Source organism: Rhizomucor pusillus (assembly GCF_041956525.1).
Source record: "Rhizomucor pusillus strain CBS 183.67 unplaced genomic scaffold VTP01scaffold_16, whole genome shotgun sequence".
Taxonomy (NCBI): Eukaryota; Fungi; Mucoromycota; class Mucoromycetes; order Mucorales; family Lichtheimiaceae; genus Rhizomucor; species Rhizomucor pusillus.
The window spans coordinates 291863-305656 of NW_027192158.1; the positions used below are offsets into that span (position 1 = coordinate 291863).

The 13794-nt window shown below is 45.9% G+C and overlaps 5 protein-coding genes across 5 annotated transcripts; 1 reads left to right on the top strand and 4 right to left on the bottom strand.

The window, feature by feature from the left end:
• Positions 1-225: 225 nt before the first annotated feature.
• Positions 226-1092, bottom strand: VTP01DRAFT_3359 (uncharacterized protein; the record flags this gene model as incomplete). The annotated part of the gene is made up of 1 exon (XM_069381921.1): positions 226-1092. One exon carries the CDS (start codon positions 1090-1092, stop codon positions 226-228), a length of 867 nt encoding a protein of 288 aa, XP_069236517.1.
• A 782-nt stretch (positions 1093-1874) lies between these two features.
• VTP01DRAFT_3360 (uncharacterized protein) lies at positions 1875-3293 on the top strand (the record flags this gene model as incomplete). The annotated part of the gene is made up of 1 exon (XM_069381923.1): positions 1875-3293. One exon carries the CDS (start codon positions 1875-1877, stop codon positions 3291-3293), a length of 1419 nt encoding a protein of 472 aa, XP_069236518.1.
• Positions 3294-3806: 513 nt separating this feature from the next.
• On the bottom strand, positions 3807-6770 carry VTP01DRAFT_3361 (uncharacterized protein; the record flags this gene model as incomplete). The annotated part of the gene is made up of 3 exons (XM_069381924.1): positions 3807-5174; positions 5242-5915; positions 6107-6770. 3 exons carry the CDS (start codon positions 6768-6770, stop codon positions 3807-3809), a joined length of 2706 nt encoding a protein of 901 aa, XP_069236519.1.
• A 1439-nt stretch (positions 6771-8209) lies between these two features.
• VTP01DRAFT_3362 (60S ribosomal protein uL10) lies at positions 8210-9148 on the bottom strand (the record flags this gene model as incomplete). The annotated part of the gene is made up of 1 exon (XM_069381925.1): positions 8210-9148. One exon carries the CDS (start codon positions 9146-9148, stop codon positions 8210-8212), a length of 939 nt encoding a protein of 312 aa, XP_069236520.1.
• Positions 9149-10179: 1031 nt separating this feature from the next.
• On the bottom strand, positions 10180-13174 carry VTP01DRAFT_3363 (uncharacterized protein; the record flags this gene model as incomplete). The annotated part of the gene is made up of 12 exons (XM_069381926.1): positions 10180-10786; positions 10848-10977; positions 11040-11178; positions 11247-11371; positions 11430-11520; positions 11572-11850; positions 11905-12085; positions 12145-12263; positions 12326-12443; positions 12506-12824; positions 12887-12984; positions 13047-13174. The coding sequence occupies 12 exons, from the start codon at positions 13172-13174 to the stop codon at positions 10180-10182; spliced, it is 2334 nt and encodes a 777-aa protein (XP_069236521.1).
• Between the last annotated feature and the right edge of the window lie 620 nt (positions 13175-13794).

Here is a 13794-nt window from a genome sequence, read left to right on the forward strand (position 1 = left end):
TTTTGCATAAAATACTGATTCGTCATGCGTAACCAAAACGATTTTCGTCTTGCCACCTGACAGATCTGGTTCGACTATGGTTTCCATGTCGTCGCCAGTGTAGTCTTCCATGTATGAGAATCTGATCATCAGATGCTCTTCCCACTCTTGACGGTACTTGACGACATCGGCTCGCTCGTGTCCATCGAAGTAGATCCCTTTGGAATTTTTCCGAAACTTATATCCCTACTTTGAAAGATACGTTCGGATGGTTTCAATTGAGATGCTGGATGATCCTTCTAAGAACTCTTCCTCGACAAATTTCTTCAACATATTGAGATCTCTTTCCATTGGCTTCCTTTCCTTCAGCCATTGGATGCATTTGCTTTCCACATCTTCACGCGACAGGATAGCAACTCTTTTGGCATGTCTTCCCTGACGCGATGGAGAGATAATGCCGCTAGTGAAGAATTCGTTTGCCCATCTTCGAATAATGCAGCCGCGGTACGTATGATCTGCTGCTCCTCTATCCTCGTACAGGAAATTTGATGCTGCCAAAGATGCTTTTCCTATATTCAACCCATCATCAAGCATCTTAACAATGTAATATCTGACAGCGAGATATCGCATTGCATGAGATTTCTCGATTTCATTCTTTGGAGTCTTGAATGTCTCGATAATCTCCTGTAAATTATCATGGATTTCGTGATGTTGATCTCTGTTTCTCCAGTCAAATACATCAACATCCTCTTCATCTTCCTCATCCGCTTCATCGTATTCATTCCCGTCGTTCGCAAGGTCTGTGCTCGATGTTTGGGGAGGTTGAAAGTAGCTGTTGATCGGACGACGTACTTTCAATGCCTCCTCCATTTCCTTCTTATTTCTCCACTTTGTGATTCTGGAAGTATCTACGTAAGCATTTCTGGAGAAAACTTTAGCTCCTTCTGCCGACAGTGGCTGCAATCTGTCGAAGGCCGACGCGAGATCATGCTCCACGGTATCCTCGCGTGCTTCGGTTTCTTCGCGATTGGCTCGAGCGATCGGTTGAAAAGTGCCATCTGAGGAGCGGCATTGTTGAATTGCGAGACTTTGCTTTGCTTTTGGACGTGCCATTAGGATCAGTAACGAATGAGAAAGAAAACAAAGAGGAACAAAGAGCAAAATTTCCGGCTACACTATTACCCGCTGAGTGGACACGTCTGCTAAGGATAGAGCCTGTTTCAAATCTTGGGCTTCACTCAAGGGCCTCAACCCAAATTTGGCAAACCTTCAACGTCTAATTACTTATCGATTTTAAACCGATTTCTTATGTTCCTAATGGTATTCTTTTTAAGAGTAATCGGATTATATTTGAGTCTTATGGCGTTTTCACTTCGCTATTAACTTCCAAAGTTTGGGTCAATTTTTCGCAATTTGGTACACCATACGGTAATTATTTCAATCTCAATGTAAGAAAGCAACCACACGTGGATGTCCCAGCAAAAAGGCCATGGTCAGCAACATTATTCAAAAGCTACCAAGCATCGATCTTCTTCGTCAACTTTTCGAAAATGTCTCGTCATCATGGACGGAAAATAGTATCTATCACCGTTTCTCAAACCACCCTGCTTGCAATCCACTGCAAGTGCATGAAATCATAGCTTCCCTTGCTGTCAAATAAATATTTACGTTTATCCTTCCACGTTATTCATTTACTCTTCAGGATTAATTTTTGCAAGAGTGCCAAAAGCAATTGATACTATTGACGATGACGTTGACAGCTTGTTTTCTTTTTGGGATGGGTGATGTGATTTATGCATCACCGTTGTCTTTCTTTCGATCTCCGCATAACACGATCAGGTTTCGCAGGATTATTTTCTGACGCTTCTCTTTTCTCTCCCTTCAATATACAAACAATGACATCGCGCGCGAAAAAGTCGTCGCTTCTATTGTTTCTGCTAGCTATATGCATCTTGACATTCTTATCAGCTACCGATGCACGATCAACTACCGACGATATCAAAGAGTTCAAGGAATGGACCAAGGACAACGCGCGCGCGTATCTGAACAAGTATAAGATTCCATACTACACCACCAGCAAACACAGCCAAGATGAAAGCGAAGTGCTCGAGACTGTGAAACATTACCGCGACATTGTTTCAGTGAATACACAAATCTTTGGCGCCAAGGTAGACCGGCTGCTTACAGGCCTCAAGATCAAGCTCGAGGAGTATCTGCACTTGTCCAAGGAGAACGCGGACTTGCTGACGAACGAATTGCAACATGAGATGCGTCAGCTTGAGCTACGCGGCGAACTTACCAAGGAAAAGTTGGCCGCCAGATTGGATAGAATTAAGTACAAGGCGCTCAAGCAAAAATGGGTCACTGAAGCGCAGTGGAAGGAGGTCCAGAACGACCTTGAATCTGCTTTCATGTCTGAAGCTTGGTACCGGCGTTTCCTCGGCAAGCCCGTGACAAGTGATAATTACGAGGACGATGGTTTCCACCGCTGGGCGAACCGCTTGAAAGCGCGTCTGCAGCGCAACAAGGACTTGACTGAGCAGCAAATCAAGGCTGTGATCGATACTATAAAGGAGGCAGTCAAGGAAGCTGATGTTCGCAAACTGGCTGAACCGCGATGGTGGAAGCGCATAGAGGATAAGCTGCAACGCGAACACCAGCTCCGCAGAGAACAAGTGCAGGAGATCATAGAAACTATTCGCGATGATATACATGGGTACAAGATCTTTGCAATGGATTACGTCGGCCATACGTATGAAGAGAGCATCCACTGGCTCCAGCGGTACCGTGACTGGATTACTGAATGGTTCGATTATGTCTATCACTGGTTCCTTCATCAATACGAAGAGAAGCACAGCCTGGTAGCTGAACAAGCCTCGTCTTCGTACGCTGTTGCTGTTGCTCAGTCACGTTCCATTGAGCAAGCTATCCACGCAGCTGAGACTGCTGCGCAACATGCCACCGCTGCCGCGCATTCCTCTGCTTCGTCACTTCGTGCGCAGGTAACAAGCACCGCCGAAAGCTTGAAGAGTTCGTTCGGACACTACTGGCATGAGAAGGAGCGCCAGGCATGGAAACGCATTGGATACACTGAAGCACAGCTCGATTGGCTTCAGAACTACTTAGAACAAACTTTCAAGAACCAAAAATCGCTGGCCAAGCACAACATTGACGAGGCATTGCATACCATCAGACGTTTCCTGCAGGATGCACGTGTCCAGTCTGCCACGCAGATCGAACACCAAATCACTCGTTTGCAGAATCTGCTCGAAGCTTGGAAACGCACTCTACCGACGCAGCGAGATGAATTGTAGTTGCTCTACTGGTAATCGTAGAGTAATACTAACATTGTATAGCCCATTTATTCTTTCTATTCTAAATTCCCACAAACTAGTACTTTTCTATGATGTAACTGGCTTTAACGTATAGTTATATTATGGAATGAATGAATGCATTTTCAAATAAACACTGAAAAAATAATTGAAACGGTGATTCTCGGTACAGAGGCCGGGTTTGATTATTGTAGTTTATGCGGCTTAAAAGTACATACATTCACTTCTTTCCTGCAAGCAGACAGCGCCCATTTACATCTAGACTGTCTTTTGACCTTCGAGCAAGCACAGTCCAAAGTCTCGCTGTCATCAGCTATACGTTTACACAATCATTACTTTCGAAAAAAAAACAAGTTGTACAGATTGGGAGTTTTTATTAGAGTAAGGATATATATATGTATGTATATAGATTTTCGATATTTATTTACAAGGCAGGCGAGGACGTTGGTGGAAGGAAGGGAAAGAAATAGTAGGCGAAAAAGGATAGATGACAAATCAAGCAGTCAGGTTTACTGCGTCGTCGGTTTGCCTGGACGCTAGATTATTATCGAGTCTGTCGAGCCACTCCTCCGGAATCGTCGGTACAATGCTTCGTTCTTCGCGGGCCATACGTTCACGCTCGGTGCCCAATTTCTCCTTGAGTTCCTGGCACATCAGATCAGATATTGATGGCGACGGTGTGGAGGTAGTTGGCTGTTGCTGGTGAGTAGCAGCTGTCACGATGGATTTCCTGCTCCAGGTTGTCGGTAAAGAGAACGGCAGCATGTATCGTGAGTCGCGCTGCTCGACCGTCCAATCGCGTGTGCTTTGGTCATCATCTTCATCGTCGTCGTTGTCCTCGTCCGCTGTAGTGGCAGTATTTTTGCTTGACGACACTTTACCGACCATGCTTGCTACAATCAAGTTGCCGAGACTGGATACGCTTGTGGGTCTCTGTTGCTGCTTCGGAGGACGTTGATCTGAAGGTCTAGCGCCTGCGATGCTGCTACGTTTCTGCTTTACAGTGCCTTCACAGTAAGAGGATGGACGCGGGCGCTGCGTATCCCTTGCGATCTGCATGACATACTTATCGATTTCATCCGGCAGCCGTGGCTCGGAAACTTCGTAGCGGTAGTTGAGCACACAGCGTTTGATCTGTAACGGGTTGAGCAGGTCGAATTGCTTGATAGTGTTGACAAAGAGTTCGAGCTCGTTCAGTTGCGATACGCACTGCAGCAGCTGCAAAAGCTGGACGAGCGGGTTAAAGTACGATGTCAGATGCTGGTGGCCTGGGAGCTGGGAGCTCTCACGCATCCATTCCTCAATCGCTGTCACGTTCATGCGTATCTGCAGCGCCTTGGAGCGACAGAGGTATTTCTTGTTGGACAAGATGCGGTTGAAAATCTCGCATGACATAAAGTGCGATAGCTGTGCGACCGCCTGCAACGTAATCGCTGGATGGACTTCGTAGGACTGCAACACGTACAGAATAGACGATAAAAGCGAGGTAATCGACTGTGGAGAAAGCAGCCGAGGTGCGTTTGTTTGCATGGGCGTATTCACGGGCGATGTCGATTCTATGTATGTGCTACGCCTACTGCTGCGTCCTCGTCTAAAGAAACGATGCCAATCATCTGCAAAGTCGACTTGCTCTGAAAGGTTCTCGAATGGCTCGTGCTCTAGCATCGCCGGCTCCAAAATCTTGTTGATACGCTCCTGAGAGTCGACAACAAGGAACGTGTACGCCTCGCTGATAAGCTCAGATATATTCAACTGGTGCTCGGCCGTTGCAACGACGAGTCCAATGTCCTTTTTCAGATAATACAGCAGCTGCGACAGGTTGGCGATCCAAAACGCTAACGTGTGAATATCATCCATATTTCTCTATAAGAAAGAGATAAATATAAAGATAAATGCAGGCAACACTTGTTGAAGAATAGATCACACTTGCCTTTACGACCTGCGCAATTTTGAAAACGGCTACATCCAGAAAATTGTTGAGGAGCTCCTTGCTCGAGTAATAATGGGCGAAACGTGCACTTAAAAAGATAACGTTGGCTGGGACGTAGATTTCTTGCCGAGACTTCATTGGCAAGGTAAGACGGGTGATGGCGGTTTCCAAAATGTGCTCTGCATTTTCCTCACTGAATACAAACATTTGATCTGGCAAACACTTATTCCAGTTGAAGGTATGAATGGATTCCATGCTTGCTTCGCAGCTCACAAGATCATCCTCCATTTCTTGACCGATTTCCATGAGTGTTCGATGCTGCTCGCACTCTTGCTCGACATTGTGCTGCATGTAGTAGTAAGAAAAGTCGATCGGATCTTCTTCTTCGTTATTATCATCATCTTCTTCCGATAGCAGTTGGTGTCTGTGGCCAAACGCAGGTGCAGCGCTGTGTCGCCGGAACATGCGTTGCTGCAGCGACAGCGACGTTGGTCTCGATAGGCTGTCTCGATGTGACAATACACTGAGCATTTGCTGGTTCTGCGTATCGACAAAGTCAAACGCTGTCCGTCCACAAGCCGACCGTGTCTCAAAAGAGGCTCCGTGATCCAAAAGCAACTCGACCACTTGAGCGTGGTTGTTGGTCGTCGCCCACATGAGTGCAGTCCATCCTCCTATACATTTTTTTTTTCGTTAGATACGTCCGTCCATCCCTCCTTTTTTGCAAACGGGCCTCCTCCTCCGTCTTCTTGACGGATGTGCATTCCTCCATGCCCCTTAGGCCCCTCCCATCGGTTGAGTAGTAGCAGCCCCCGTGACGTCTTCCGTACATGCAAGAAAAAGAAGAACCCCGCCCCCTACATACGCTTATCTTGGACGTCGACTTTGGCACCGGCTTGCAGGAGCAAGCGCACAACCTCTGTTTTGCCAAAACAGGCTGCATAAATGAGCGGCGTTGTTCCGTCCCGTTCGTCGTCTGGCGCATCAATGTCCAGGAAGGGCCTCCATCGTTCGTCCGTTAAAATTTGTTGCACTGCGGCGGTGTCTCCGTTCGACGCCGATCGACTGAGCGACCGGCTCACCCGGCGCCGCCGCCATTCATGCTCGTTGATATCATCATCGGTTTCATCTGGAATAAAATCCTCCACGAGGAGATTATTGTTATCCATTGCCGCCGATGTTGCCAAAAACAAGGTCGCAGTCGACACTGTCGTGATGGGTGTGGAGACAGTGCTCAGAGACGTAGTGGCGGAGAAACACGAGGAGCAGGTGGATGACCATGAGTAGACCGATTTTCTGCCGTTGCTGCCGCTGGCTGCTGGTTTCTTCTCTTCATCTTCCGGCGAAATAGGTTGCACAGAGAGTGACGACGGTCGCCGTTGACGTCTCTTTTGATCGTCTTGCCCAGGTAACGTCGGTGAACTGCACCTTCGTTTATTGTTGCTGCTGCTGCTGCTGTTGTTGTTGTTGTTGTTGTTGTTGTTGTTGTTGCTATTTAAAAGCAGCCGATTGACCGCAACGTCCGTCATGTATGTATACTTAGTTCAAGAAAGAAAAGAAAGAGGAAATCACAGTAATGGATTTGATGATGGTTATAATTTGTTGCTGTTTGCTGTGCGAGCGTGCGGGGATGTGTGCGTGTGTTAAGGAATCGTATGCTGTTCTGCCAGGGGCGGCGCTCTCTCTTTCTCTCTGTCTATACTTTCTTCTGCGTCGCTGGATCTAACGTGGGAGATATATGTAGAATGTACAGATGTGTTGTGCTTGTAGGATTTAGCAATATCTGAATTTTGCGTTCGAAAAGAGATAGAAAGGAAGAAGAGGGAAAAAAAGAGAGTGGTCAAAAAAAGAGCGCAATTGATGTTGATTTAAGGAGCTACCAGCTCTTGGACAGTATCCTAAACGACGACAAACATGGGCGATAAAAACGAGCGCATGAAACGAACAAAGATAGAAAAAAGGGGTTCCATGATGGTAACGACGTTCATTATTATTTTTTCATCTATATCTCTCTTTGTTTCCTCCACTCTCTCTCTATCTGTGTATATCATATCACATTTCAGAAACCCAAGGGAGAAGAAGAATGATGAGCGCATTGTTGTTGTTCATCATCGTTTCTCCTCTGCTGCTGCCTCCTTGTTCCCATTCCGGGTTCCTCTCCGCACCCGGCTGGCCAATTCTGTTCATGGAAATCTAGGTAATGCACTGTTTGTACATTTCGACCTTGTGACAGCACAGAAAGTAAATTAAAAGAATCATGAAGACATAAAATATAGCGCAAAAGTTAAGCCAGTGAGATTTTTAATCGCTTGGCTGGCCGGCTCTGTTGCCAACGTTCTTCTTCGTGAGCTTAAAATTGGGCGCATTGAATTCGATAGCAATATGCAGCATTTTCAATCTCATCGTCAAAAGGTAATAAAGCGTGATATACACTTTTTCCAAAAATTAATGTCGCTGCAATTTGTCGTTTTGGTGTATAAATGTATTATAAAATTTCACAAAATGCGACATTACTTTTGGGAAAAAGTGTACATATATACGTTACATTTAATCCGTCCCTTTAAATAGATCCTTGATGCATCAGTCTGTGCCACTGTCGCGATCCAGACCTACACACATTCTCTCCTTTCAAGCTCCACGAAGGGAGCAGAAGATTTCCATGTGCGTTTGGCACTCGCAAAGTCCAGAATTTGTAAACATGGCAAACCTTAATAGCTTAGCTTGATTATCCATCATGGAAAACATTCGATTGTGCAAGATAACCTGCTGATCTGCTATTACTATGTTTTCAAAATGCGTTGGCACTTCATTCCACACAATCCTAAATTTGTGAACCACACAATGAACAGTTATGATAGGAAACAAGTCACAAGAATATGTTTTATTTCCTACGCAATGAACTACTTGACACAAAAAGAGATGATAATTCTCTTCTTCTTCTTCCTTCAAGGGCAACCTAGCGAGACATTTAGTCGAAGAGACCGAAGCCCATGTCTTCATCAGATTCCTCCTCTTCTTGCTTGGCTTCTTCCTTGGACTCCTCAGCGGCAGCACCGCCGGCAGCGGCAGCGGGGGCAGCGGCAACAACGAAGGCGTCAGGGTTCTCCAAGAATTCCTTGATCTTCTCAGAGCCTTCGAAGGTGTAGTCGGAGGCAACGGAGACGGCCAACAAGTTCTTGTAACCGTTGATGATGGAGTGAGGGACGGAGGCGATGGTGGGGTAGCCAACGGCCAAGGAGATGGAGGCAATCTCGCGGATAGCAGACAAGAGGTTGCCAACAAGGGTGGATTCCTCGACGTCCAAGACATCGGGGGAGAAGACGGTACCGTTGTCGAAGACCTGGGTGACGGTCATACCGTAGGTGAAGGGAGAGATGTTCAACATGTTCAACAAAACAGCCTCGGAGGGACCGACACGTTCACCAGCAGAGACAAGATGGACATCGCTGACAATTTCAATGGTACCACGAGAAATCTTGGTGGGGATACCGAGGGCCTGGAAGAAGGAGGTCTTGCCGGGTTCCATACCAGTGTTACCAGCAGGGACCGAGACGTCAGCAGGGGCAATAGCGTTGGCACGGGCGGGAGCAGCAACACGGTTGGCAATGATCTTCTCACGGACTTCCTTCAAGTCACCGTTGGTGAATACGAAACCAATGTTGCCCTTGATGTGGGGCAAGAGACGTTCGAGCTCGGGGCGCTCGGCAATGAAGGTCTTGAAGGCACGGCGGACCATGGTGTTCTTACCCATCAAGACAACAGCTTCGCCACGGAGAGAGTGACGAATCTGGTGCATCTGGTTGGAACCAACGTTGTCAACGTTGACCAAGAAGATGGTCTTGTAGGTGTCAAGGTAGTTCTTGAGCTTTTCAAAGTACAATCCTTTGGCTTCTCTCTTCGAGGACATGATGCGTTCGAGGACTTTTTAAAGAAGCCTGCAGTAGTGCATTGTATTAGACATTTCAGATCGCGTAACCCATTAGGTGCAGCTTCTACCTTTTGGTTCTTGACAAAAAGAGGAAGAAAAAATTTTTTGCTGGCGGTAAGCCCGAAAAAAAAAAGGTAGGGCCCACGCCACCGACGAGCTGAGCTGGAAAACTCTTCAACAACTCAATAGCACCAACCATCAGCCATACACCACATCAACGACAGTGAAGAAAGGTTCATGTTCCAATGCAAGTAGAGCATGTTCTTATTGCAATTGAATCAGTAGGTGTAGTTTTTTGTGTTTCCATTTAAAATTAACTCGGAAGTGACAATTGAGTAACATTAAAGAACTGCAAGACGCCAAGGGTACGCGTCTCTGCAACTCCACCTGTGCACGTCATTCTATTTTTCTCAAGTGTATATATTCAAGTAAATAAATAAATGCATCAGATATATATCATTGTTCATAATCCACGTAAGGCTTTCTCCTCCTCTTCACTTGTTCTTTTGACCGCAGCATTTCTCTAAGAATCTGCTCGAACAAGCGGAGCAGCTGAGCTTCCAAAAATTTTTCTTGTGCTTAGCCACTCCGACACTGAGCAAAGAATATATAAAGGGAATCAAAGCCGGCAAACAGCTGTTTCTCCTTACTCACATTTACACTGGGTGGTTATAAGGCGTGAGGTCCTTCCTTCGTGTTGGACCGTAAATCTAGTTTGCGTCTAATTTCTTCCCCAGTAAGAGCAGCGGATTCGTTGGGGCTGGTCGAGGTGGAAGCTTTGTTTGGAGTGTCTCCATTCAAGTGGAAGCCTTGGCTGGGCTACCCTCGGCGCCAACCCACTCGATAAATCTCTAAGCAGGCCGTAGTCGCTATGCGGCTTTGACGGGCGTGCGAAACCTTATCGTGGTCATCACCGTATTTATAAACTAACCAAACAAAAACAAAAATGAAAGGAAGAAGTCTTGTTTTTTGGCGATAATAATGGTTACTGTAAAAAGAAAGAAAAGGTTTTATTCACTCTTTTGATGTGACATTGACTTCAGCTCGACACTCTCTTGTCGTCTTGATGCTGCCTGTTGCTGCTCTCTGACTTTGTCTAAACCTTCTACCATCTTCTCCTTTGCAATCTTGGTGGCTTCTCCAAACACCGTCGTCAGAATGCGTTCCAGAGGTCCCCAGAGATTCAGAGCATAGATCACATAGCCAAACGTGATGCACAAAACGAAGAGAATGAGGTAAATCGGGCTCTTGATGATAGCCATGAACTCGTTCCAGCCAAGAGCAATCATGACAACCAGAAGCCACGTGGGTATCTTTGCTTGAGTTGCAACCACAGATCGTTTCGCTTCAAGGTAGAATGCATCTGACTCACGCTTGAACCGGTTGCTGATATCGATTTGCTTTGCCTCGGTCAAGATCGTCAGCGACTGTTTAAAGTCAAAGTCTTCATCAGATTCGACCTCAAAGTCAGGATCTTGGCTGAGGTCAACTTTAGCGAACAACGGGATGAGTGTCAAAGCATCATCCTTTGCACGTCTAAAGTATGAGTCGATGTCATCTTCAGGCTTCCACACCCTTGGCAGACCGTGCTCGTCGTATCGGAACTTCTCTTCAAATCTATGCATCATTTCTCTAAGTATATGGATCATCTTGAGAAAGATGGATGCCACGTATTTACCGTGTTCGCAATTTTAACAGAAGCATATTATCTGCCAGCTCTTCATCAACTTTCTTGCGAAGTACTTGCCATGCTTGACGTTTAAGACTGACTGTGGACTCTGCTAATTCTTCGCTGGAAGAATTGAAGCCTAGCCGTCCAAAAGGATTAGAATATGCAAAAAGAGATCAAAGCATCATAACGTATCCTTACTCTTGGCTTTGGCTTCTAAAACCTTTTGTCCATTTTCTACAGTCTTTTTGTAAGCCTCAATGATCTTGTGCCAAGCGTCAGGTTTAGGGTTATTTAATGCCAAGGACACCGGCTCGGATAGTTCATTTTCAACTTGTTTCTATACGGCGCATTAGATTTTACATACTCTCCATCATACTCTCTCTCCTTTTCTCGCAATAAACCTACAGCCAAAGCTTTGCTCATCTTTTTGAATTCATCAGTACGAGCTTGCGCCGAGACCTTTGCAAAGTCCTCCTCCAATTGACCGTGTTCGTGGGCGTAGGACCAGTCCGTGTCCGACAATAAAATGGCTAGATCAAACCGTTAGCATATCTATAAGATTAAAGCTTTTGTACAATCTGGTGGTACCTTTAGCTCCTGATAGGAATAAATCGTTTGCTTCCTTTAGACACTTTTTCACAGACTCAGCAAAATTGTAAGCAGGTTTCTTCAATTCAGCCTAATCGAGGTTCAATATGCAAATCGACACACGCACTCGTACTCTTTATACCTTTAGGTTCTCTTCGAACATGGTGATCGCTCGTTTGTGCAGGTTCTTCAACTGACCGACAAAGAAAACATTGAGCTGTGTGTTGAGCTTGGTCAGCATATCCTTGCGCTTTTTCTCATACACTCCTTGATGGTAACGCGATGCATTCTTGTCGAAAGATTGAAGGGCTTCGCTTCGAATTTCATTCATCTTTTTGCCAAGCTCTGGTATCGTCTGTCCTTTTTCGAGAATGGGGATCTTGAATGGCGACAATTTTTCGACAAACACTTCGAACGCAGCCTACATGGAAGAGGTCAGAGTAAGTAGCAATAGGCGAATGCTTTCGGAACATACATTGGAGATTTCATCGCATCGATACTGAGCGAGCAATTCTTGCTGAGTAGGCAGATCTAGATCTTTGTTCGACAAAATCTTATCCCAGATGCTCGATGCATATACATGGTAACCGTCGGCAGGAATGCGTTTGTGATATTGCGGGCGGAAGACGTAGTTGGGATCCTTGGGATCATTGAATCTTGGTATTTCTATTCAATACCAGATATTCATCGTGTGTAGTGTTACATGCTTGCTTACCTAGTGCGCAGCTTTGCAACTTCCTCCTCGAATTTTTCGGGCAGCAAAATTTTGTGCGGAAGGCCGGTGTACATGAAATCGAAGTAATCATGGATCTTGCATTCTTCCAATCCTTCGGGCTATCCATCATAAAAGTCAGCTGACCATTTTCACATGCTTGCCAAAGATCATCATCAGGTACCTTTGACAATCCTTCCCAAATCTTCTCCAAATCAGCACGCAGCGTCTTTGCCAGGTTCTCCAAAGGTGTAGCTCCAACATGGTCGCGAATGACGATCAAAATCAAGGTCTTCTCCTTTCTGAACGAGACGAACTTGCTTAGTCACAAACTCAATGCGGTCACCATAAGTGTATCACTTGCCCTTTCTGGTTCTGGAACAACTGCAGGTTGACCTCAAACACAGTCTTGAGCAATCCCATGTTTGCGCCCTGGTACAAACCAACTTGATGCTCCCATATGTTTAGAATGATAACTTCGCTAGTTGCCATGGAGAAAAGAGCAGATTTGCGCTCAAAGTCTTGATCTTCGCCTCTTTCGCGGCCGTCAGTGCCTTCAACATCCATTACCAACACATGCATGCCCCGTCCACGGGACATCCAGATGCCCTTTGTCGTTTGGCTACGTTGGTTCTCATCCATGACATCAAAGTTCGTGCCAAAGAGTCGGTTCAATAGGGTACCTGACAACCAACCCCTGCGATCAGTACCCTCTCCCTTTTCAATGCGCAATAAAAATACATACTCTTTCCTGTACTTTGCGATCCAAAGACGGCTACAACGTTGTACTGGAATCCTGCATCGGAAAGCGACCATTTTTCCATGTAGCTTGGCAAGTCTTCGCTGTGTTGTCGAGGCAGTTAGTGGGGCTATGCGCGTCGTGCAAACACCAATAGTGCACATACGTAAAGTTTTGGTTTTCGTCTATAATCTGCAATCTCGGAATAGAATCCACGTCTTCATCCCAGGACTTTATTCCGTTGGAGACAACGCCGGCGTCTGGAGCGCTGTTCGGCTTGGGTTCGTTTTCCATTGTGCGCTGAGAGCGAGCTGTCGGTGCATATCAAAGTAAGCAAAAGAAAACACTCGAGATGGGTCAGGGCATAGCAGGCTGAGCATTCCGGCGAATGCATGCACCCGCGCAAAACATTACCTAGCTGAGTGAGTGTGGGCTTTTACGGCCTTAGAGAGAAGAGAGCAGTAAAGGCGGAAGCAAAGTAAAAAGCACGAAACCCCATTCCGGCGCCCAGCAGTGCTGTTGGTGAGGTGCGGAGCGCTTCTTCCCTTACCGACACCCCGCCTCCCCGTTGACGGTGGCATCAATGCAAACACACTTGGCTCTTATCATCATATGATATTCGAAACATCTCCTTGTCATTTTGTATGTTTTTAATGCTTATGTATTAATATATTTACTGATTCCGAGTTTTTTCCTTTTTTTTTATCGGATGTGACCCTTTTGTGTAGCTGCTTCTATTAGCATTATTGTACGATTTGCCTTCGTGCTTTTCTTGTGAGGTTCATATGGATAGCTAGTCCGAGTAGATTGTAGAGACTTTTGGTGGTATGTGATTAAAGAAGAAGCAATTGCCCATCCATTTTATGGATATCAGAAGGGTGCAATGGTTTACAGTACCAATTGAGTCTGGAACG